Source organism: Melozone crissalis, unplaced genomic scaffold (genome assembly GCF_028551555.1).
Source record: "Melozone crissalis strain CALT ecotype California unplaced genomic scaffold, PUWL_Pcris_2 ptg000079l_1, whole genome shotgun sequence".
Taxonomy (NCBI): Eukaryota; Metazoa; Chordata; class Aves; order Passeriformes; family Passerellidae; genus Melozone; species Melozone crissalis.
In genome coordinates, this window is record NW_026535856.1 from 3,844,904 (window position 1) to 3,867,570 (window position 22,667).

General features: G+C 57.0%; 4 gene segments (V, D, J or C); 2 read left to right on the forward strand and 2 right to left on the reverse strand.

The window, feature by feature from the left end:
* Positions 1–8,506: 8,506 nt before the first annotated feature.
* LOC128946235 (Ig heavy chain V region 6.96-like) lies at positions 8,507–9,775 on the reverse strand. The segment is given in 3 exon segments: positions 8,507–8,574; positions 9,036–9,384; positions 9,701–9,775. Coding segments are annotated over 3 exon segments (492 nt in total).
* A 10-nt stretch (positions 9,776–9,785) lies between these two features.
* LOC128946236 (Ig heavy chain V region 914-like) lies at positions 9,786–12,289 on the reverse strand. The segment is given in 3 exon segments: positions 9,786–9,808; positions 10,456–10,818; positions 12,145–12,289. Coding segments are annotated over 3 exon segments (531 nt in total).
* Positions 12,290–12,478: 189 nt separating this feature from the next.
* LOC128946237 (immunoglobulin heavy variable 3-23-like) lies at positions 12,479–17,293 on the forward strand. The segment is given in 3 exon segments: positions 12,479–12,517; positions 13,687–13,714; positions 16,887–17,293. Coding segments are annotated over 3 exon segments (474 nt in total).
* A 2,985-nt stretch (positions 17,294–20,278) lies between these two features.
* Positions 20,279–21,034, forward strand: LOC128946238 (Ig heavy chain V region 914-like; the record flags this gene model as incomplete). The annotated part of the segment is given in 2 exon segments: positions 20,279–20,675; positions 21,015–21,034. Coding segments are annotated over 2 exon segments (417 nt in total), but the record flags the coding sequence as incomplete, so codon positions are not given.
* Positions 21,035–22,667: the final 1,633 nt, after the last annotated feature.

Genomic DNA, 22,667 nt, shown 5'->3' on the forward strand with positions numbered 1-22,667 from the left:
TCAGGAGTTTTGGCACAGAAATAGCATCCGGAATCCTCGTCCTTGAGGTTGATCATGGTCAGCTCACCGAGCTCTGCCCGTTGTCCCTGGAGATGCTGACTCGGCCGCTGAACAATGACGGGTATCTGGTGTCTCCATCATAGTCAATCCCTGCAATGTATTCCAGGCCCTGCCCAGGCCGCTGGCGGATCCACATCAGACTGGCTCGTCCAAAACTGAACCCGGACCCTCGGCAGAGGAGGCACAGGGACCCCCCGGGGGGCTGGAGGTCCCCCCCGCACTCCAGCAGGGTCACGGCCGCCCGGAGCCCTGCGGGACAAAGGGGAGATGGGGATGAGGCCAAAGCTCAACCCTTAACCCAAATCCTGACTCTGGGCCCCAAACTGGAACCCTTGGAGTTCATCACCCTCCCAGCGGGTCCCATCACGTTTTCCAGCAGACCACATGCACTATGAGACATTCATGGGATCAGGTTTTTCATTTCCATCACCTCCCCTTTGTTCCGCAGGGCTCCGGGCAGCCGTGACCCTGCTGGAGTGTGGGGGGGAACCTCCAGCCCCCTGGGGGGTCCCCGCGCCTCCTCTGCCATGGGTCCGGGTTCACTTTCGGGAATGTGAACATGCACTGGGTCCGCAAGAGACCTGGACATGGACTGGAGTTTGTGGCAGAGATCAGCTATGATCTTTCCAGAACCTACTACGTGCCGTCGGTCCAGGGCCGATTCACGATCTCCAAGGACAACGGGCAGAGCTCGGTGACACTGACCATGAACAGCCTCAAGGACGAGGATTCCGGATCCTATTTCTGTGCCAAGGATTCCCATGGTGGCTGGAATGCCGCCCATGCCATGGTTTTCACTCCTGGTGGTTGGGTTGGTGTTTGGGGTTTCAGCCCTGTCCCTGTCCCCAGCTGTCCCCAGACCCTTCCCCAAATCCCCCTGTCCCACCCCTTACCCTTTGTCCCAGCCCCGCCCCCTTTGCCCCAACCCTGCCCATTGGCCCCAAACCCTCACCTGGGTCTGGCCCCAAACTCAACTCTCGGCCCCAAATCGCCCCTTCATGCCCCAAAAGTGCCCCAGGGGCCGAGATTTTTGGACAGCGGGTGAGGTTTGCGTCAGCGGCTGCGCCTGGGAGCCCAAAGTGGGGATTTGGGGCAGAATCGGGCGAGTTTTGGGGCCAAAGCATGAGAGTTTGTGGCAGAACCAGTTTGGGGGTTTGGGACAGAACCAGTTTGGGGGTTTGGGGACTTTGGTAACCATTGGTTGAAATGGGGGAGATCTGGGCAAAGGGTCGAGAATGAGGTCAAGGGCTGAGATTTGGGTAAAGGTTCTGAGATCTGGGGACAAGAGGGGCTCAGGCAAGGGCGCTGCCACCATCGGCACAGTCAATATGAGCAGCAGCATCCCAAGCAGCACCAGCAACTTTGGCGCAGAAATAGGATCCGGAATCTTCCTCCTTGAGGCTGTTCATGGTCAGGGTCACCGAGCTCTGCCCGTTGTCCCTGGAGATCGTGACCCGGCCCTTGACCGACAGAGTGTAGATGGTGCCGGAACCATCGCTCCTGACCCACGTGACGAATTCCAGCGCCTGCCCGGGTCTCTGGCGGATCCAGTTCAGGGCAAAACTGCCGAAACTGAACCCGGACCCTCGACAGAGGAGGCGCAGGGAACCCCCGGTGGGCTGGAGGTCCCCCCCACACTTCAGAAGGGTCACGGTAGCCCGGAGCCCTGCGGGACAAAGGGGAGATGGGGATTAGAAACCTGATTACCTGAGGGCCTCAAAGTGGGTGTGTCAAACTGGAAAATGGGGCGGGACCCACCTGAGAGGGGCAGCAGGAGCAGGACAACTAGGATGGGGTGGTCCAAAGGTCCCAGTTTGGGGCCCAGAGTCAGGATTTGGGTCAATGTAGAGCTTTGGCCTCATCCCCATCTCCCCTTTGTCCCGCAGGGCTCTGGGCAGCCGTGACCCTGCTGGAGTGCGGGGGGGACCTCCAGCCCCCCGGGGGGTCCATGCGCCGCCTCTGCCGAGGGGCCGGGTTCAGCTTTGGAGATTATGGAATGTTCAGGATCCGGCAGAGACCCGGGCAGGGGCTGGAATTTGTCGCAAGGATCAGCAGCCCTGCTGGTTCCAGCACCGACTATGCGCCATCGGTCAAAGGTCGATTCATGATCTCCAGGGACAACGGGCAGAGCTCGGTGACGCTGACCATGAACAACCACAAGGACGAGGATTCCGGATCCTATTTCTGCGCCAAATGTGTGGATGGTGGTTGCTATGATGAGGTTGCTGGTGTTGAACATTTTGATCCTATCCCCATCCCCGTGTGCCCCCCTGTTCCTGTTCCCCAGACCCTTCCCCCAAATCCCCAGCCCACACCCAGCCCTTCACCATTGATCCCAACCTTGCTCTGCCTCGGCCCCAATTCTCACCCGCTGACCCCAAACCACAACTCCTGACCCAGAATCTCCTCTTTGTGCCCTAAACTTTGCTCTGAAGGTCGGGGTTTCAGGCCCAGGGCCCCGATTTGTGGACAAAGGTTGAGGATTCATGTCAGCAGCTGTGGGTGGGAGCGCTAAGTGGGGTTTTGGGGCAGAATCGGGCGATTTTGGTGCAAACTTAGTTCGATGTGGGGCAGAACCCGATTGGGGATTTTGGCTCCATGGTTTTGTTATGAAACTGGGGGAGATCTGGGGCAAAGGGGCAGGAATGCGGTGAAGGGCTGAGACCTAGGGGAAGGGTCTGGGGATTGGGGACAGGAGAGGACACTGAGATAGGGGCTTGGATCCACCTTGGGTGTCATTTAAATTAGCACCAGGACCCACATAACCAGCATAAGCACGTTTGGCACAGATATAGGATCCGGAATCCTCGTCCGTGAGGTTATTCATGGTCAGCGTCACCGAGCTCTGCCCGTTGTCCCTGGAGATCATGAACCGGCCCTTGACCGATGGCGCGTAGTAGGTACTGCCACCAGTGTTGGTGATCCCCACGAGCCACACCCAGACCCTCAGCAGAGGAGGCGCAGGGACCCCCCGGGGGGCTGGAGGTCCCTCCCGCACTCCAGCAGGGTCACGGCGGCCCAGAGCCTTGCAGGACCAAGGGGAGATGGGGATGTGGCAATGCCAAACCCCCGCAGAGCTGCCCAATTAATTAATGTTTGAATTGGGGTCAATTGGAGGCTTGAAGGCACTGTATAATACTGGGCATCTCTCTTGGAGATTTGGGACCAGACAAAGGGAATTTGGGGCAAAACTCCAGGGAAGGTTTGGGGATGGGGGAGCGGCCATGACCCTGCTGTAGTGCGGGGGGGACCTCCAGCCCCACGGGGGGTCCCTGCGCCTCCTCTGCCGAGGGGCCGGGTTCAGATTCGGGAGTTTTGCCATTAACTGGGTTCGTCAAAGACCCGGGCAGGGGCTGGAATGGGTCGCCTACATCAGCAACACTAGTGGCAGCACCTATTATGCGCCGTCGGTCAAGGGCCAGTTCCCGATCTCCAGGGACAACGGGCAGAGCTCAGTGCCGCTGACCATGAACAACCTCACGGACGAGAATTCCGGATCCTATTTCTGTGCCAAAAGTTGGGCTGGTTGTTGTGGTCCTGCTGCTGGTAAAGACATTCATTGTGATGATGTTGGTCATGATGGTTTTTTTCTGAGTCTTCATTTTTTAGTCCCTTCTGTCCCCAAACTCAGACCATTCCCCCGAACTTCAGCCCTTGACCCTTTGTCCCAAATCTCCCCCGTTTTCCCCAATGGTCTGCACTGACCCTGAACCCTCCCCTGCTCCTGCCCCAAATCTCAACCATTGGCCCCAAACATGCACCCCTTGCTCCAGTTCAGGCCTCCTCCAATCAGGGCCCGGGGAGCTGGGGCAGATTTTGGTGAAATGGGCAAAATTGGGGGGAAGTCGAGAGTTGGGGCAATGATGGTGGACACTGGGGGAGAAGGTCAAGAATGGGGTCAAGGGTTGGGATTTGGGGCAGGATTTGGGGATTTTGGGACATTTGGGGAGCCAGGGATGGGGATTTGGTGCCACCACCAGCATCATCACCATGTCCAGAGCTCCCAGACAGGATTCCAGCCATGCCCCAAGGAGCAGCCCCAGACACCGCGGCCGCTGAGGGAGAAGTGAAGCCCCAGGTGGGAGCGAGGGAGGGAGGGAGGGAGGAGAAGACGCCGCGATTTTGGGGCTCCGCAGCCTCCCCCCACTTCCTCCCCGGCAGCTGCCGGGGCCCAGCCAGGGCAGGAAAGGAAAGAGAAAGTTCCTGGTTTTGGTCATTGTGAACATCTATGTTTGGCAGAGGGCAGCTCAGCCTCGGGGCGCTGCGGCAGAGCGCCGGCTGCACAAAAAGCTTTGTGTGCAAAGGGCCCTGGAGCGATCCCCGTTCCACACTGGGACGGAGGAGAGATGGGGATGGGGCGATGCAAAAGTCAGACAGAGCTGTCGAAATATTTAATGGGTGGATTGGGGCTCATTGCAGGGTTGAAGGCACTTTACAATTCTGGAAATCCCTCTTGGAGATTTGGGGCCAGACAAAGGGAATTTGGGGTAAAACCAGCGAAGGTTTGGGGATGGGGGAGCGGCCGTGACCCTGCTGGAGTGCAGGGGGGACCTCCAGCCCCCCGGGGGGTCCCTACGCCTCCTCTGCCGAGGGTCCGGGTTCAGTTTCAGCAGTTTCTCCATGCTGTGGATCCGCCAGAGACCCGGGCAGGGGCTGGAGTGGCTCGCAGGGGTCTACAGCAGTGCAGCGCCTACTATGCAGATTCGGTCAAGGGCCAGGATCAGCAACGATGGTGGCAGCACCTATTACGCGCCGTCGGTAAAGGGCCGGTTCAAAATCTCCAGGGACAACGGCCAGAGCTCGGTGACGCTGACCATGAACAACCTCAAGGACGAGGATTCCGGATCCTATTTCTGTGCCAAACGCACTGGTGCTGGTGCTGCTCCTTATGCTGCTGATGTTTGACATTTCGGCCCCATCCCCGTGTCCCTCCTGGCCCCATTCCCCAGACTCTTCCCCCACACTCCCACTCCTGACCCCACTCCTGACCCTTTGTCCCAACCCTGCCCTGCTCTGGCCCCAAATCTCAGCTCCTGGCCCCAAATCAGAGCTGGTTTCACCGTGAGCTCAGCCTCAGCCCTCCAATCCCAACCATTGCCCCCAGACTGGACCCGTTCTGGCCCAGAATTTCAGTGGTGGATCTGAGTCACAGCCACGGACCCAAATCTGGCCCGTTTTTCCCAAATCTCAACCATCTGCACCCAGGTTTGGAGACCTTGGTTGAACGTTTGAGCCCAGAGCTGAGGTTTGGGGCCAAGAGCTGAGATTGGGGCAGAGCCTGCTCAGAGCTGGGACACGGGGACAGCAATGGGGTCAGGGGCTGGGGATTGGGGAAGGGGGTGGGAAACGGGGACGGGAGGGGGCAGAGCCATGGAGATGGGGTCAACATTATAAGCATTATTCCCCGAATAATTATCAGCATATTTGGCACAGAAATAGGATCCGGAATCCTCGTCCTTGAGGTTGTTCATGGTCAGTGTCACCGAGCTCTGCCCGTTGTCCCTGGAGATCCTCACGTGCTCCTTGAATGACGTCCCGTAGCTGGCGCTGGAACCGTCCCTGCTGATCCCCACGAGCCACTCCAGCGCCTGCCCGGGTCTCTGGCACATCCAGAACATTCCATTGCTCCTGAAATCGAACCCGGACCCTCGGCAGAGGAGGCGCAGGGACCCCCCGGGGGGCTGGAGGTCCCCACCGCACTCCAGCAGGGTAACGGCCACCCGGAGCCCTGCGGGACAAAGGGGAGATGGGGATGAGGGAAAAAAATCCATCCAAATGTTGATTCCTGCATGCAGATCCTGGTGTTGGCCCCAAATTTTGGCACTTTCTCCTCCTCCCCATCCTGCTGGCACTCCCAGGGGGCTTGAGGCCCCTTTTTGGATCTGGTCACCCCCAGCTGGACCCACACCTGGATCGCGGGCCTCCTCCCCACCTCCCCTTTTTCCCGCAGGGCTCCGGGCAGCCGTGACCCTGCTGGAGTGCGGGGGGGACCTCCAGCCCCCCGGGGGGTCCCTGACGTTGCTGTGCCGCGCCACTGGGTTTGATTTCGGGAATTTTGGAATGATCTGGATCCGTCAGAGACCCGGGCGGACACTGAAATATATCGCCAGCATCAGCAGCAGTGGTGGCGGCACCGGCTACGCGCCGTCGGTCAAGGGCCGGTTCAGGATCTCCAGGGACAACGGGCAGAGCTCGGTGACGCTGACCATGAACAACCTCAAGGATGAGGATTCCGCCGTTTATTTCTGCACAAAACGTGCCAGTAGTAGTTACGGTTCTCAGAGTGCTGCTGCTATTGGGAGCGGCAACGTTAGTGTTCCCACCACCGTGATGGTCACCAACTGTCTCCACAGTGACCCTTCCCCCAATCCCCAGCCCCTCACCCCATTCCTGTTCCCGTGCCCCAACCCTGCCCTGGCCCTGCCCCACATTCTCAGCTCCTGGCCCCACACCTCAGCTCGGGGCCCACTCAGGGCCTTTTTGGCTCCTGGGCTGGCCCCGGCCCCTCTGCCAGGATCCCTGGGCTGGACTCGCCTAACTCTGCCCAAATCTGCGCTGCTGGACCCGAGCAGCCACCACTGATGCAAATCCCCAATTCTGACCCAAATCAGGATCCCGGGCCTCAAACCCCAACCTTCAGAGCAAAGTTTGGGGCAGAAAGAGGAGATTTGGGTTCAGGAGTTGTGGTTTGGGGTCAGCGGGGGAGAATTGGGGCTGAGGCAGAGCAAGTTTGGGATCAATGGTGAAGGGCTGGGTGTGGGCTGGGGGTTTGGGGGAAGGGTCTGGGAAACGGGGACGGGGGGGGACACGGGGATGGGGGTGGGAAAACCCTGGACATCGTCACTACGAGCAGCATGTTCAGGGTAGTTATTAGCAGCACACTTGGCGCAGAAATAAACGGCGGAATCCTCGTCCTTGAGGTTGTTCATGGTCAGAGTCACCGATCTCTTCCCGTTGTCCCTGGAGATCCTGAACCAGCCCTGCACTGATGGGGCGTAGATGGTGTGGCCATTGTAGTGGATCCCTGCGACGTATTCCAAACCCTGCCCGGGTCTCTGGCGGATCCAGTACATTCCATAACTCCCGAAACTGAACCCGGCCCCTCGGCAGAGGAGGCGCAGGGACCCCCCGGGGGGGCTGGAGGTCCCCCCCGCACTCCAGCAGGGTCACGGCCGCCCGGAGCCTTGCGGGACAAAGGGGAGATTGAGATGGGGCCAAAGCTCAACCCTTGACCCAAATCCTGACTCTGGGCCGCAAATTGCGAACCTTGGAGTTCATCACCCTCCCCCCAGGCGGGTCCCATCCCCTTTTTCCAGCTGGCCACACCAGCTTTAAGTCCCTCAACCAATCAGGTTTCTCATCCCCATCTCCCCTTTGTCTCGCAGGGCTCCGGGCGGCTGTGACCCTGCTGGAGTGCGGGGGGGACCTCCAGCCCCCCAGGGGGTCCCTGCGCCTCCTCTGCCGAGGGTCTGGGTTCAGTTTTGGGTGTTTTGGTATGGATTGGCTATGCCAGAGACCCGGGCAGGGGCTGGAGTGGCTCGCGGGGATCAACACTGGTGGAGGCACCGGCTACGCGGATTCAGTCAAGGGCTGGTTCAGGATCTCCAGTGACAACGGGTAGAGCTCGGTGACGCTGACCATGAACAACCTCAAGGACGAGGATTCTGGATCCTATTTCTGTGCCAAAGCGTCTGCTGCTGGTTGGGGTAATGGTTCTCCTGATCGTTTTGACCCCACCCTTATCGCTGTGTCCCCCCGTCCCTGTTCCCCAGACCCTTCCCCCAAATCCCAGCCCCTGACCCCATTCCTGTCCCCGTGCCCCAACCCTGCCCTGGCCCTGCCCCGCATTCTCAGCTCCTGGGCCCACAGCTCAGCTCGGGGCCCTGTGGAGGATTTTATTAAGAGTTGGTTAGCTGAGAAAGGCCATACTGACATAATGCCGCTGGTTAAGCTTGAAAGGGAGGTCAGCAGTCTCTGATTCAGTGACTGCTGACAGGCAAGAATGCCGGATGACCTTGCTGCAACATGAGGAAAGGGAGGTGAGATTAGTCCTGAATATCTGCAAAATGTAACAGAAGAATAAGCACAAGAATGTAGAAGTAGGTGTAGTTGCTGAGATGTAACTAACCAATCCTGAGCTCAACTTTTGCAATATGTATGAAGCTTATTAAGAACTGTATTTAACCCGCCGTATTGATCAATAAATTGGACTTGTATGAACCAATTGGTGTCTGGGTCTCCTTCCTCCGACAGGGCCCATTTGGGGCCATTTTGGCTCCTGGGCTGTCCCTGACCGTGCTGACCCTGCCCTTGACCGATGGAATGTTCCTGGTGAATCCACCCATGGTCCTATCTGCTTCTCTCAGCATGGAGCCCTTGACTCGAGATCAATTTAAACAGTTTCATCTCCCCAAAATTTCAGGTTTTTTTGGGTAAAAATGTGGGTTTATTCTCCAGAGCTCCCTGAGAGGATTCCAGCCCAGCCCCACGGAGCAGCCCCCGACACCTCGGCCGCTGAGGGAGAAGTGAAGCCCCAGGTGGGACAAAGGGAGGGAGAGAGGAGCAGACGCCGCGATTTTGGGGCTCTGCAGCCTCCCCCCACTTCCTCCCCGGCAGCTGCCGGGGCCTGGCCGGGGCAGGAAAGGAAACAGAAAGTTCCTGGGTTTGGTCATGGTGAACATCTGTGTTTGGCAGAGGGCAGCTCAGCCTCGGGGCGCTGCGGCAGAGCGCCGGCTGCACAAAAAGCTTTGTGTGCAAAGGGCCCCAGAGCGATCCCCGTTCCACACTGGGATGGAGGGGAAGGGCCAGACTAGAGAGGAATGGGGAAAATGAGGGGAAACTGGGAACTTGGGAAGTGACGGTGGAGTTTGGGGGGAAATTGTCAAGATTTGAGAAACAGGGATGGGGATTTTGGGGACGGATTAGAGAATTCTGAGTTATTTGGGAACAGAGGGGAGAGGGCTTGGGACCACAACCACCATCAACACCATAACCAGCACTAGCATCAGCACAACTACTGGCATAACATTTGGCACAGAAATAGGATCCGGAATCCTCGTCCTTGAGGTTGCTCATGGTCAGCGTCACCGAGCTCTGCCCGTTGTCCCTGGAGATTGTGACCCGGCCCTTGATCGATGGCGCGTAGTAGGTGTAAGCACCAGTGTTGTAGATCCCTGCCACCCACTCCAGCCCCTGCCCGGGTATCTGGCGGACCCAGTACATGGTGAAACTGCCAAAATTGAACCCGGACCCTCGGCAGAGGAGGCGCAGGGACCCCCCGGGGGGCTGGAGGTCCCCCGCGCACTCCAGCAGGGTCACGGCCACCCGGAGCGCTGCGGGACAAAGGGGAGATGGGGATGGGAAACCTGATTTGTCCAGGGTCTCAAAGAGGGCATGGCCTGTAATAAAACAGGATGGGACCCACCTGGGAGGAGGGTGATGAACTCCAAGGGTCCCAATTTGGGCCAAGAGTCAGGATTTGCGTCAAGGGTTGGGCTTTGGCCTCATCTCTATCTCCCCTTTGTCCCGCAGGGCTCCGGGCAGCCGTGACCCTGCTGGACTGCGGGGGGGACCTCCAGCCCCCCGGGGGTTCCCTGCGCCTCCTCTGCCGAGGGTCCGGGTTCGATGACGGCAGTTTCACCATGTTCTGGATCTGCCAGAGACCCAGGCAGGGGTTGGAGTGGGTGGCAGCGATCTGGAGCGATGGTGGCACCATGTACGCCTCATCAGTCCAGGGCCATTTCAGGATCTCCAGGGAAAACGGGCAGAGCTCGGTGACGCTGACCATGAACAACCTCAAGGACAAGGACTCCGGATCCTCTTTCTGTGCCAAATGTGTTGATGGTGGTTGCTATGATGGTTCTGCTGGTGCTGAACATTTTGACCCCATCCCCATGGCTGTGTCCCCGCCCTGTCCCCGTTGCCCAGACCCTTCCCCCACACCCCCAACCCACACCCAGCCCTTCAACACTGATCCCAACCTTGCTCTGCCTCGGCCCTAATTCTCACCCGCTGACCCCAAACCACAACTCCTGACCCCAAATCTCCTCTTTGTGCCACAAACTTTGCTTTGCAGGTCGGGGTTTGGGGCCCAGAGTCCCGATTTGGGGACAAAGGTTGAGGATTTGTGTCAGCGGCAGCTGCTGCAGGGAGCCCAAAGTGGGGATTTCGGGAAGAATCGGGCGAGTTTTGTTGCCAGCTTAGTTGGGTTTGGGGCACAACCAGTTTGGGGGTTTTTGCTTCCTGGTTGGTGGTGGTGGAAATGGGGGAGATCTGGGACAAAGGCTCAAGAATGGGGTCAAGGGCTGAGATTAGGGGGAAGGGTCTGGGGATTGGGGACAGGAGGGGACACTGAGATGGGGAGGCATCCAACATGGGCGTCTTGAGCAGAAGCACCAGGACTCCAATTATCAGCATAAGCACGTTTGGCACAGAAATAGGATCCGGAATCCTCGTCCTTGAGGTTGTTCATGGTCAGCGTCACCGAGCTCTGCCCGTTGTCCCTGGAGATTGTGAACCGACCCTTGACCGAATCTGCATAGTAGGCGCTGCCACTGCTGCTGATACCTGCGACGGCTTCCAGCCCCTGCCCGGGTCTCTGTCGATACCAGCCCATCCCAAAACTCCCAAAACTGAACCCGGCCCCTCGGCAGAGGAGGCGCAGGGACCCCCCTGGGGGCTGGAGGTCCCCCCCGCACTCCAGCAGGGTCACGGCTGCCCGGAGCCCATCCCCAAACCTTCGCTGTTTTTTGTCAAACTCTGGTTTTTTGGTCCCCAATCTCTACCAGAGATTTTCTGCATCATAACTTGCATCAAATCGTGCAATTAACCCCAACCCATTCCTTAATTAATTGGAAACCTCCTTCTGATCCTTCTCCACTTAATGCACAATTAAAAGCTCATGACCCCCAAAATCCGCAAGACCCCAACCCCGGCACATCCCGGCTTTGGCCCTGAGCTCCCTCCGGCTCCTGGCCCTGCTGCCCCTGCTGCCCCTCCCAGGTGGTCCCGCCCCTTTTTCCTCAGAAGTCACGCCCCTTTTCCCCTTCTGGACCAATCAGGTTTCCCATCCCCATCTCCCCATTGTCTCTCAGGGCTCCGGGCGGCCGTGACCCTGCTGGAGTGTGGGGGGGACCTCCAGCCCCCCGAGGGGTCCCTGCGCCTCCTCTGCCGAGGGTCCGGGTTCAGTTTCGGCAGTTTTGCCTTGAAATGGGTCCGCCAGAGACCCGGGCAGGGGCTGGAATGGGTCGCGGCTATCAGGAGCAATGGTTCCAACATTTACTACGCGCCATCGTTCAGGGGCTGGGTCACGATCTCCAGGGACAACGGGCAGAGCTCGGTGACGCTGACCATGAACAGTCTCAAGGACGAGGATTCCGGATCCTATTTCTGCATCAAATCTTCTTGTACCAGTTGTTGGCCTAGTGGTGCTTATAGTGACGGTACTGGCCATGGCCTGCAGCTCTGGTATTTGATCCGCACTCATCATTGTGTCCCCAAACTCTCAAGTTTTGCCCCAAAGCTTGGCCTTTGATCCTGTTCTTGACTCTGTGTTGCCCCCGGGTGTCATTTAGATGCTTGCATCCCCTGTAATTTTTCTTTTTATGCTGGATGTTATGATACGCGCCCTTAAGACTGCCTTTAAGAGAGAATGTTCTGTTTTTTGTTTTGTTCTGGTTTGGTTTGGTTTTTCTTGTTTTGTTTTGTTTCATTATCAGCCTGCTCACTCCCCCAGCAGTTGGTGGCACACAGAGACGGGGCAGTACGCAGGGAACATTTTGCTCTTGCTTTTTGCTCCTGCTCTTTAGTTAGTTCAACTTGGCAATCAGAATTTTCCCTGGATTCTTTCTCCTTTCCCTTTTTTGGACCTGCTCTGGACTGGGACCTGGGAAACACCGAGAGTTTGCACCTTGTGGCTGCAGCAGCTGCCCCAGCACCGGAGGGACTGATAACAGAGCGACCACCCCTGAGAGAGACTTTCTGAACTTGTCATCTTTTTCAGAGCAATGAAGGAGTGGCGTCATCTGTTGTTGTTTATTTTCTGTGCTGGGGGGTGCTGTGCCTGTAAAATAAACAGGTTCTTACTACTCATTTCCGAGGAATCCCTCCCGAACCGGTTGGGAGGAGCAGGTGTGTGCTCCTGCCCCTGCTGGCGCTCCGAGGTGGGTCCCACACCATTTTCTATATGGCCACGCCTGGTTTGAGGCCCTCGACCAATCAGGTTCCTCATCCCCATCTCCCCTTTGTCCCGCAGGGCTCCGGGTGGCCGTGACCCTGCTAGAGTGCGGGGGGGACCTCCAGCCCCCCGGAGGGTCCCTGCTCCTCCTCTGCCGAGGGTCCGGGTTCGATTTTGGGAATTATGGAATGTTCTGGATTCGCCAGAAATCTGGGAAGACACTGGAATACCTCGCAAGTATCAATGGTGTTGGCACCACCCACCAAGCGCCATCAATCAATGGTCGGTTCACGATCTCCAGGGACAACGGGCAGAGCTCGGTGACGCTGACCATGAACAACCTCAAGGACGAGGATTCCGCCGTTTATTTCTGTGCCAAACGTAGCAATAATGATTATGGTTTTTCTGGTCCTGCTCTTATTGGCGACAATTCTGTCAGCGGACCACCCCCATGTTGGTCAAAAAATGTCTCCAATGCCCAGAGATCCTTCCCCGGCATCCCAGTCCTTTGTGTCAAATCTTCACCATTTTCCCCCAAACTTTGCCCCATCCTTCCCCTAGTCTCGATTGTCTCCCCAGTTTTGCCCATTTCACCCAAATCTCCCCCAGCTCCCGGGGCCCTGATTGGAGGAGGCCTGAACTGGAGCCAGGGGTGAAGGTTTGGGGCCAATGGTTGAGTTGTGGGGCAGGAGCAGGGGAGGGTTTAGGGTCAGTGCTGACCATTGGGCAAATGGGGGAGATTGGGGACAAAGGGTCAAGATCTGAGTCAATGGGTAAGGTTTGAGGGAAGGGTCTGGGGACCTGAAACGGGGGGGACATGGGGACGGGGGTGCATCCACAACTGGTGTCTTCAACATAAGCAGCAGCATCGCCCCAATTGCCAGCAGCAGCAGATTTGGCACCCAAATAGGATCCGGAATCCTCGTCCTTGAGGTTGTTCATGGTCAGCGTCACCCAGCTCTGCCCGTTGTCCCTGGAGATCCTCACCCGGCCCCTGACCGATGGCGCATAGCCAGTGTCAGCACCATCGCTCCTGATCCCCGCGACCCATTCCAGCCCCTGCCCGGGTCGCTGTCGGACCCATTGCATGGAAAAACTGCCGAAACTGAACCCGGATCCCCGGCAGAGGAGGCACAGGGACCCCCCGGGGGGCTGGAGGTCCCTCCCGCACTCCAGCAGGGTCACGGCTGCTCCCCCATGCCCAAATCTTCACCAATTTCACTCATAACTTCACTGGTTTGGTCCCAAATCTCCACCAGATTTTTTCTGGTATCCTGACATTCCTCAAAATCTGCAAGTTAACTCAATATTCTCATTAATTAATTGGACACCTTTTCCTGAGTGTTCCACATTGATTTCAAACGCAATACCACGTCAAAAACCCCCAAACCCCTCCGGGACCCCAACCCCGGCACATCCCAGGCTTGGCCCTGAGCTCCCCCTGGCTCCAGGTCCTGCTGCTCCTGCTGGCTCTCCCAGGTGGGCTCCGCCCCTTTTTCCTGGAGCACACGCACCTTTTCCCCTTCTGGAGCAATCACATTTCTCATTTTTAATCATCTCCACTTTGTCCCGCAGGGCTCCGGGTGGCCGTGACCCTGCTGGAGTGCGGGGGGACCTCCAGCCCCCAGGGGGGTCCCTGACGTTGCTGTGCCGCGCATCTGGGTTCAATTTTGGGGGTCAGTCCTTGAGCTGGGTCTGTCAGAGACCCGGGCAGGGGCTGGAGTGGCTCGCGGGGATCAGCAGTGGTGGCAGGACCTTCTATGCATCGTCGGTCAAGGGCTGGTTCAGGATCTCCAGGGACAACGGGCAGAGCTCGGTGACGCTGACCGTGAACAACCTCAAGGTCGTGGATTCCGGATCCTATTTCTGTGCCAGGGTTTATTATAACAATGCTGCTGCTAATGACGCCTGTCGTTTTGACCTCATCCCCATGGCTGTTTCCCCCCTGTCCCCGTTCCCCAGACCCTTCACCCAGTCCCCAGCCCCTGACCCCATTCCTGTCCCCGTGTCCCAACTCTGAACTGGCTCTGCCCCAATCTCAGCTCTTGGCCCCAAACCTCAGCTCTGGGCTCCACGTCCCAACCAAATTCCCCAAAACTGACGAGGACGTCCCAGATCCAGCCCCACCGTGTCAATCTGCCTTTGCTTTGTGTGATTGGCCACAAACCTCTCGCGGTGAGCGGCGCCATTGAGTTCTGTGTGTGCTGCCGGGGCCGTGAGTCGCCGGCACCTCCCCATGGCCACAGCCCGGTGAGGAGAGCGATGGTGGGAAACCAAACAGCTCCAGAGGGATCCCCACAGCCCCATCCCGGTGGGGATTGGGACAGAGACTCCCAAGCGGGGATGGGCCCAGGGCTGAGGATTGGGGGAAAGGTTGGGGGTTTGGGGACAGCTGGGGACGCTGAGATGGGTGCGTGGATCCACCGCTGGGGTCTTCACCATAAGCACCAGGACCCCAAGCACCAGCATAACCAGATTTGGCACAGAAATAGGATCCGGAATCCTTGTCCTTGACGTTGTTCATGGTCAGCGTCACCGAGCTCTGCCCGTTGTACCTGGAGATCGTGACCCGGCCCTTGACCGATGGCGCGTAGCTGGTGCTGCCACCAGTGTTGATCCTGCGAGCCACTCCAGCCCCTGCCCGGGTCTCATCTCCAGGGGAGATGGAGATCAGGCCCCGGATCCGGGTTTGGGCTGGGCTGGGGGTGACCAGATGCAAATAGGGACGTCAACCCACCTGGGAGGGCCAGCAGGATGGGGAGGAGAACAAAGTGACACAGTGTGTGGCCAACATAAGGATCTGGATGCAGGAATTAGGATTTGGGTGGATTTTTTCCTTCATCCCCATCTCCCCTTTGTCCCGCAGGGCTCCGGGCGGCCGTGACCCTGCTAGAGTGCGGGGGGGACCTCCAACCCTCCCAGGGGGTCCCTGCGCCTCCTCTGCCGAGGGTCCGGGTTCAGTTTCGGGAATTTTGACATGTCATGAATCCGTCAGAGTCCCGGGCAGGGGCTGGAATGGCTCGCGGGGATCAACACTGGGGGAGCCACCGGCTACGCGCCATCGGTCAAGGGCCGGTTCAGGATCTCCAGGGACAACGGGCAGAGCTCGGTGACGCTGACCATGAACAACCTCAAGGACGAGGATTCCGGATCCTATTTCTATGCCAAAGCTGCTGCTGCTGGTTGGGGTAATGGTGCTGCTGATGGTTTTGACCCCACCCTTATCGCTGTGTCCCCCCTGTCCCCGTTCCCCAGACCCTTCCCCCAATCCCGAGCCCCTGACCCCATTACTGTCCCCGTGCCCCAACCCTGCCCTGGCCCTGCCCCACATTCTCAGCTTCTGGTCCCACACCTCAGCTCGGGGCCCATTCAGGGCCATTTTGGCTCCTGGACTGTCCCTGACCGTGCTGACCCTGCCCTTGACCAATGGAACATTCCAGGTGACTACACCCTTGCACCCTTCTGCTTCTCTCAGCATGGAGCCCTTGGCTGGGGATCAATGTAAAAATTTGTGGAAAAATTCAATTTCCCCAATTTTTTCATGTGTTTTTGGCTAAAAAAATGATTTTTTCTCCATAGCTCCCAGAGAGGATTCCAGCCCAGGCCCACGGAGCAGCCCCAGACACTGAGGCCGCTGAGGGAGCAGTGAAGCCCCAGGTGGGACAAAGGGAGGGAGGGAGGAGAAGACGCCGCCATTTTGGGACTCCGCAGCCTCCCCCCACTTCCTCCCCGGCAGCTGCCGGGGCCCGGCCGGGGCAGGAAAGGAAACAGAAAGTTCCTGGTTTTGGTCATTTTGAACATCTGTGTTTGGCAAAGGGAAACTCAGCCTTGGGGCGCTGCGGCAGAGCGCTGGCTGCACAAAAAGCTTTGTGTGCAAAGGGCCCCGGAGTGATCCCCATTCCGCACTGGGACTGAGGGGAAGGGCCAGACTGGGGAGGAATGGGGAAAATTAGGGGAAATTGGGAATTGGGGAAGTGATGGTGGAGTTTGGGGGGAAAATATCTGAGATGTTAGAAAAAGAGCCAGGATTTTGGGGAAGGATCAGAGAATTCTTTGATGCTTGGGAAGAGAGAGGAGAGGGCTTGGGACCACAACCACCATAAACACCATAAGCATAGCAGCATTACCACAACCACTGGTGTAATGTTTGGCACAGAAATAGGATCCGGAATCCTCGTCCTTGAGGTTGCTCACGGTCAGCGTCACCGAGCTCTGCCCGTTTTCCCTGGAGATCGTGATCCGACCCTGCACCGACGGCGTGTAGTTGGTGTAAGCACCACTGCTGTAGATCGACGCGACGAATTCCAGCCCCTGTCCGGGTCTCTGGCGGACCCAGAACATGTCGTAGCTCCCGAAAACTGAACCCGGACCCTCGGCAGAGGAGGCGCAGGGACCCCCTGGGGGGCTGGAGGTCCCCCCTGCACCCCAGCAGGGTCACGGCCGCCCGGAGCTCTGCGGGACAAAGGGGAGATGGGGATGGGGCCAAAGCTGAACCCTTGACCCAAATCCTGAATCTTGGCCCCAAATTGGGACCCTTGGAGTTCATCATCCTTATCCCAGGTGGGTCTCGATACTTTATCAACTTGACCCTCCCAGTTTGCGGCCCTGAACCAATCAGGTTTCCCATCCCACTCTCCCCTTTGTCCCGCAGGGCTCCGGGCGGCCGTGACCCTGCTGGAGTGTGGGGGGGACCTCCAGCCCCCCAGGGGGTCCCTGCGACTCCTCTGCCGAGGAGCCGGGTTCGATTTTGGACAATTTGGGATGGGCTGGATGGGTCAACGACCCGGGCAGGGACTGGAATTCGTCGCAGGGATCACCAACACTGGTGGCAACACCGGCTATGCGGATTCAGTCAAGGGCCGGTTCAGGATCTCCAGGGACAACGGGCAGAGCTCGGTGACGCTGACCATGAACAACCTCAAGGACGAGGATTCCGGATCCTATTTCTGTGCCATACCTTATTGTAGTGGTTGCTGGGCTGCTGGTAACAATGGTGACGATATTGGTGATTGCCTCCAGGCCATGCTTTTTGCCCCACTCCCTTCATTTTCTCCCTAAAGCTCTGATTTTCATCCCAAACCTCTCTTCTTGACGCACTCCTTGACCTTTTCACTCCATTTGCAACATCAGTGGCCACAGACCCCAAACCCTCCCCTGCTCCTGCCCCAAAACTCAACCACTGGCCCCAAATCTTCACCCCTGGGCTCCAGTTCAGGCCTCCTCCAATCAGGGCCCAGGGAGCTATGGGAGATTTGGGTGAAATTGGAAAAATTGAGTGAAAGTGTAGGGTGTAGGCAGCAGGGGCAGAGTTTGGGGGAAACTCTTTAACACTTGGGAGAAAAGCTGGGCTCTGGAGGAAGGATGACTGGGAGTGGAGACATCTAGTGACCGTCATAGGGCTGGGGCCACTGCTGGAATTGTCACTAAAAGTAGCAACACCACCACCATAACCACTAGTAGCACATTTGGCACAGAAATAGGATTCGGAGTCCTCGACCTTGAGATTGTTCATGGTCAGCGTCACCGAGCTCTGCCTGTCGTCCCTGGAGATCGTGAACCGGCCCTTGACCGATGGCGCGTTGTCAGTGCTGCCACTGTTATGAACAAAAATTCGGGTAATATTTTTTTGTGAGAAAAAGTTACAAAAAGCAGCCAGACCACGGGTAGCTGCTGAAGTTCTTTGTGTTTTGTTATTGTAATCACGAGTCGTTGTGGCTAATCGCTCCTTTTGTATCAGCAGAGCCTCGCCCGAGGCTAAGTTGTACCTTTCCCAGAAGGGTGGGAACCTTCCCGAACAGTAGAAGGGACCCGAGAAGGTGGGGGGGGCTATGCAAAGTGACTCCAAGACCACAATGCAGCATGGGTCCCCCGGTGTACGGAGAAAACCCCAAAACAACGAGCCACCTAAGAGTTGAGAGACTGGAGTGATGTCTAGACGTGAAGAGCCGAATGCTGAACCTGCAGAGATGCAAAACACCTTCAGAGCCTCTCGCCCTGACCAAGAGAGACGACCCCGGCGGTGAGACGAGGCTGACTGAGCCGGCAAAGGCACCATCTGACGGGATCAGCAGGCCCTAAAGGTTCCCACGAGGACGTGATCCCCAGCTCTGCCCCTTGTGGACAGAGCTGTGCATATCCTCCTCCTCTGAGTCGCCCGGGAAGACGACGGAGACTGCAGACCCGTTGAGCCACCCAATCCTGAGCTGATCACTTTTAATAAAGGCATTAAAAAGGAGAAGAAGTCTCCTGGCCCTTTTTGTTTATTTCAGCCACCACTGTTGCAGATGCGGGCGATGTATTCCAGTGTCTGCCCGGGTCTCTGGCACATCCAGCCCATCCCAAAACTACCAAAATCAAACCCAGATGCGCGGCACAGCAACGTCAGGGACCCCCCAGGGGGCTGGAGGTCCCCCCCACACTCCAGCAGGGTCACGGCCGCCTGGAGCCCTACGGGACAATGGGGAGAGATTGAGGATGAGAAACCTGATTGGCTGTGGGGTCCAAGTAGGTGTGGCTTGCTGTAAAAAGGGGCGGGACCCCCCTGAGAGGAGGATGATGAACTCCCAGGGTCCAAATTTGAGGCCAAGGTTCAGGGTTTGGGTCAAGGGTTGAGCTTTGGCCTCATCCCCATCTCCCCTTTGTCCTGCAGGGCTCCGGGCGGTCGTGACCCTGCTGGAGTGCGGGGGAAACCTCCAGCTCCCCAGGGGGTCCCTGCGCCTCCTCTGCCGAGGGTCCGGGTTCAGTTTTGGCAGTGTCACCATGCACTGGGTCCGCCAGAGACCCGGGCAGGGGCTGGAGTGGCTCGCAGGGGTCTACAGCAGTGGCAGCGCCTACTATGCAGATTCGGTCAAGGGCCAGTTCAGGATCTCCAGGGACAACGGGCAGAGCTCGGTGACTGTGACCATGAACAACCTCAAGGACGAGGATTCCGGATCCTATTTCTGTGCCAAAGCTGCTGGTGCTGCTTGGGCTGCTGCTGCTTACATTGACCGTGCCGGTGGTGGCAGCGCCCGTGCCTGAGCCCCTCTTATCCCCAAATCTCAGAACCTTTACCCAAATCTCAGCCCTTGACCTCATTCTTGACTCCTTTGCCCAGATCTTCCCCATTTCCACCAATGGAGACTAAAGACTCCAAACCCCGAAACTAGTTCTGCCCCAAACCCACCAGCTTTGGCCCCAAAACTCGCCCGATTCTGCCCCCAATCCCTACTCTGGGCTCCCAGCCACAGCCGCTGACCCAAACCTCACCCGCTGTTCCCAAATGTCGGCCCTTTGGGGCAATTTTGGGGCACAAGTGGGAGATTTGGGGCCGAGAGTTGAGTTTGGGGGCAGACCCAGGGCAGGGTTTGGGGCCAATGGGCAGCATAAGGGCAAAGGGGGCGGGGCTTGGACAAAGGGTCAGGGGTGGGACAGGGGGGTTTGGGGAAGGGTCTGGGGACAGCTGGGGACAGGGACGAGGCCAGGACCCCAAACACCAACCCAAACACCAACAAAAGCAGTAAGAGCAGTGCTAACACCAGAAGATTTGGCACAGAAATAGGATCCGGAATCCTCGTCCTTGAGGTTGTTCATGGTCAGCGCCACCGAGCTCTGCCCATTCTCCCTGGAGATCCTGAACCGGCCCTGGACTGAATCCACGTACCTGGTGCTGCCACCATCACTGTTGATGCTGGCGATGAATTCCAGCCCCTGCCCGGGTCTCTAGCGGATCCAGCCCATTGCAAATTTCCCAAAATCAAACCCAGACCCTCGGCAGAGGAGGCGCAGGGACCCCCCGGGGGGCTGGAGGTCCCCCCCGCACTCCAGCAGGGTCACGGCTGCCTGGAGCACTGTGGGACAAAGGGGAGATGGGGATGAGGCCAAAGCTCAACCCTTGACCCCAACATCCCAACTATTGGCCCCAAATTTGGACCCTTGCCGTTCATCACCCTCCTCCTCCCAGGTGGGTCCTGTCCCTTTTTTCCAAATGGCTAAGCCCACTCTGAGGCCCTGGACCAATCAGGTTTCCCATCCCCATCTCCCCTTTGTCCCACAGGGCTCCGGGCGGCCGTGACCCTGCTGGAGTGTGGGGGGGACCTCCAGCCCCCCGGGGGATCCCTGCGCCTCCTCTGCCGAGCACCCGGGATCGATTTTGGGATTATTGTGATGGCCTGGATCCGCCAGAGACCCGGGCAGGCGCTGGAGTTCATTGCAGATATCAGCACCACTGGCAGCACAAGCTACGCGGATTCGGTCAAGGGCCGGTTCACGATCTCTAAGGACAACGGGCAGAGTTTGATGACACTGACCATGAACAACCTCAAGGACGAGGATTCCGGATACTATTTCTGTGCCAAATATGCTTATACTCCTGATGGTACTTATGGTGTTGCTTCTGTTGACGTGCCGGGCTTGGCCCCATTCCCCAACCAGCACTGCAGGAGCATCCGGGAGCAGGACGGTCGGGACAGACGGACGGATACGAGAGATCTCTGCAGCCAGGTTGTGGCATTTGGGGTTTATTGCAAAGGACGAACTGCAGGGCCCTGCTGGGAGCTGCCAGGCACAGCTGGAGAAGGGCTGAGAGAAGAGAGGGGAGAGAGGATGAGACGGGAAGAGAGTAAGAGAGTAAAAAAGGTAAATGAGTAAAAGGGTGAGAGAATAAAAAGGGTAAGAGAGTGAAAGAGTCAGTGAATAAAATGGTAAGAGTGTAAAAGGGTAAGAACATAAAACTCTAAGAGAATAAAAGGGTAAGAGAGTGAGGTTCCCACCACAATACAATAAATGTTCTTCTCTGTAGAATATTCTCATTCTCACTAACCAATCTTATGCAATGTACAAACCCTACATCATTTCCATACACCCTAAAAGAATCATTCATTACCGTACTCTATTACATTTTAAACCCTAAAAACTCCTCTTTGGCACCCTTCTGCCAAGTCTAAAACCTGCTCTTTGGAAACCCTAAAAACCCCTCTTTGGAGCAACTTTAAACCCTAAAAACTCCTCTTTGGAAGAACTTTAAACCCTAAAAACTCCTTTTTGGAGTAACTTTAAACCCTAAAAACTCCTCTTTGGGCCCTTCTGCCAAGCTGTAGGGTCGCTCTGACCCTTGGAGCTGTCTGCAGGCAGAGGGTGTTGTTCCATCAAAATGGGATCACCTTCAGCCGGCCACGCCATTGTTTTCCAGTTGTTCAGTCCCTGAGGGATCTCAAAGCTTGCTTTCATTTCAATCTCTCTGATGGTCTCCATATTCTCAAAATTTTTTACCCGACTTATTGATATTATCAATATACCCATATTGATAAGGCTTTGCTGTTCCATCCTCCCCAACCAGCATCAGCATAAGCACCGTGACCATCGGTGTCCTTGGTGCAGAAATAGGATCCGGAATCCTCGTCCTTGAGGTTGTTCATGGTCAGCGTCACCGAGCTCTGCCCGTTGTCCCTGGAGATCCTGAACCAGCCCTTGACGGAATCCGCGTTCCTGGTGACGCCACCACTGCTGGTGATGGTTCCGACCCACTCAAACCCCTGCCCGGGTCTCCGGTGCATCCAGCCCATCCCAAAATTCCCAAAACTGAACCTGGACCCTCGGCAGAGGAGGCGCAGGGAGCCCCCGGGGGGGTGGAGGTGCCCCCCCGCACTCCAGCAGGGTCACGGCCACTCCCCCATCCGCAAAGCTTCTCTGCTTTTGCCCCAGAATCCTTTTTTCTTGCCTCAAATGTCCGGCAGTGGTTTCCTGTATTGAAAAATTCCTTAAACCCTACAATGAGCCCAAATCCACCCATTAATTAATTGGACACCTCAGCCTGACTTTTGCATCGCCCCATCCCCATCTCCCCTTCGTCCCGCAGGGCTCTGGGTGTTGCCCGATTGATAAATGACACAAAACTCGGATAAGTTTTGTGGGTGCTTTATTACGGGCCCGGGGTGCTGGGGGACTCACGTCCCAAAAACCCAAGCCCCCGATTTCACATATGGGTGCTTCCCTCTTATACATGCGATTCACAACAAAGTCTCCAAGAAACAGTTCCCTTGTGATACATTCCTTAGTTCACAGGCAAGATCATAAATCTTCTGCTTATCTTATTCTAAGAGCATTGTATGCTGCCTTCAGACAGGTTAGCATTCTTACTCTCCTGCACTAGTTTAATTATTTACTAAATTCCTAAGACTACCTGCTAAGTTACACACAAACCAAACACACACACTATCAACGGCTGCAAAACTGCAAAACTGCTTTTAACAAACCAATTCACACACAACTCATAACTAAACTATAATTACACATTTTGCTAAATTTCATTTCTTTTCCAACATTTCCCCCCTTTTGAGCATCCTTCAGTCCTACTGCAAGGATGCTCAATCAACAGTATTGACAGTAACATCTTCATAACGAGGTGGGGAGTGTTCTTCATTCTGCCGCCCGCGGGTCATGGCCTTCAGCAACC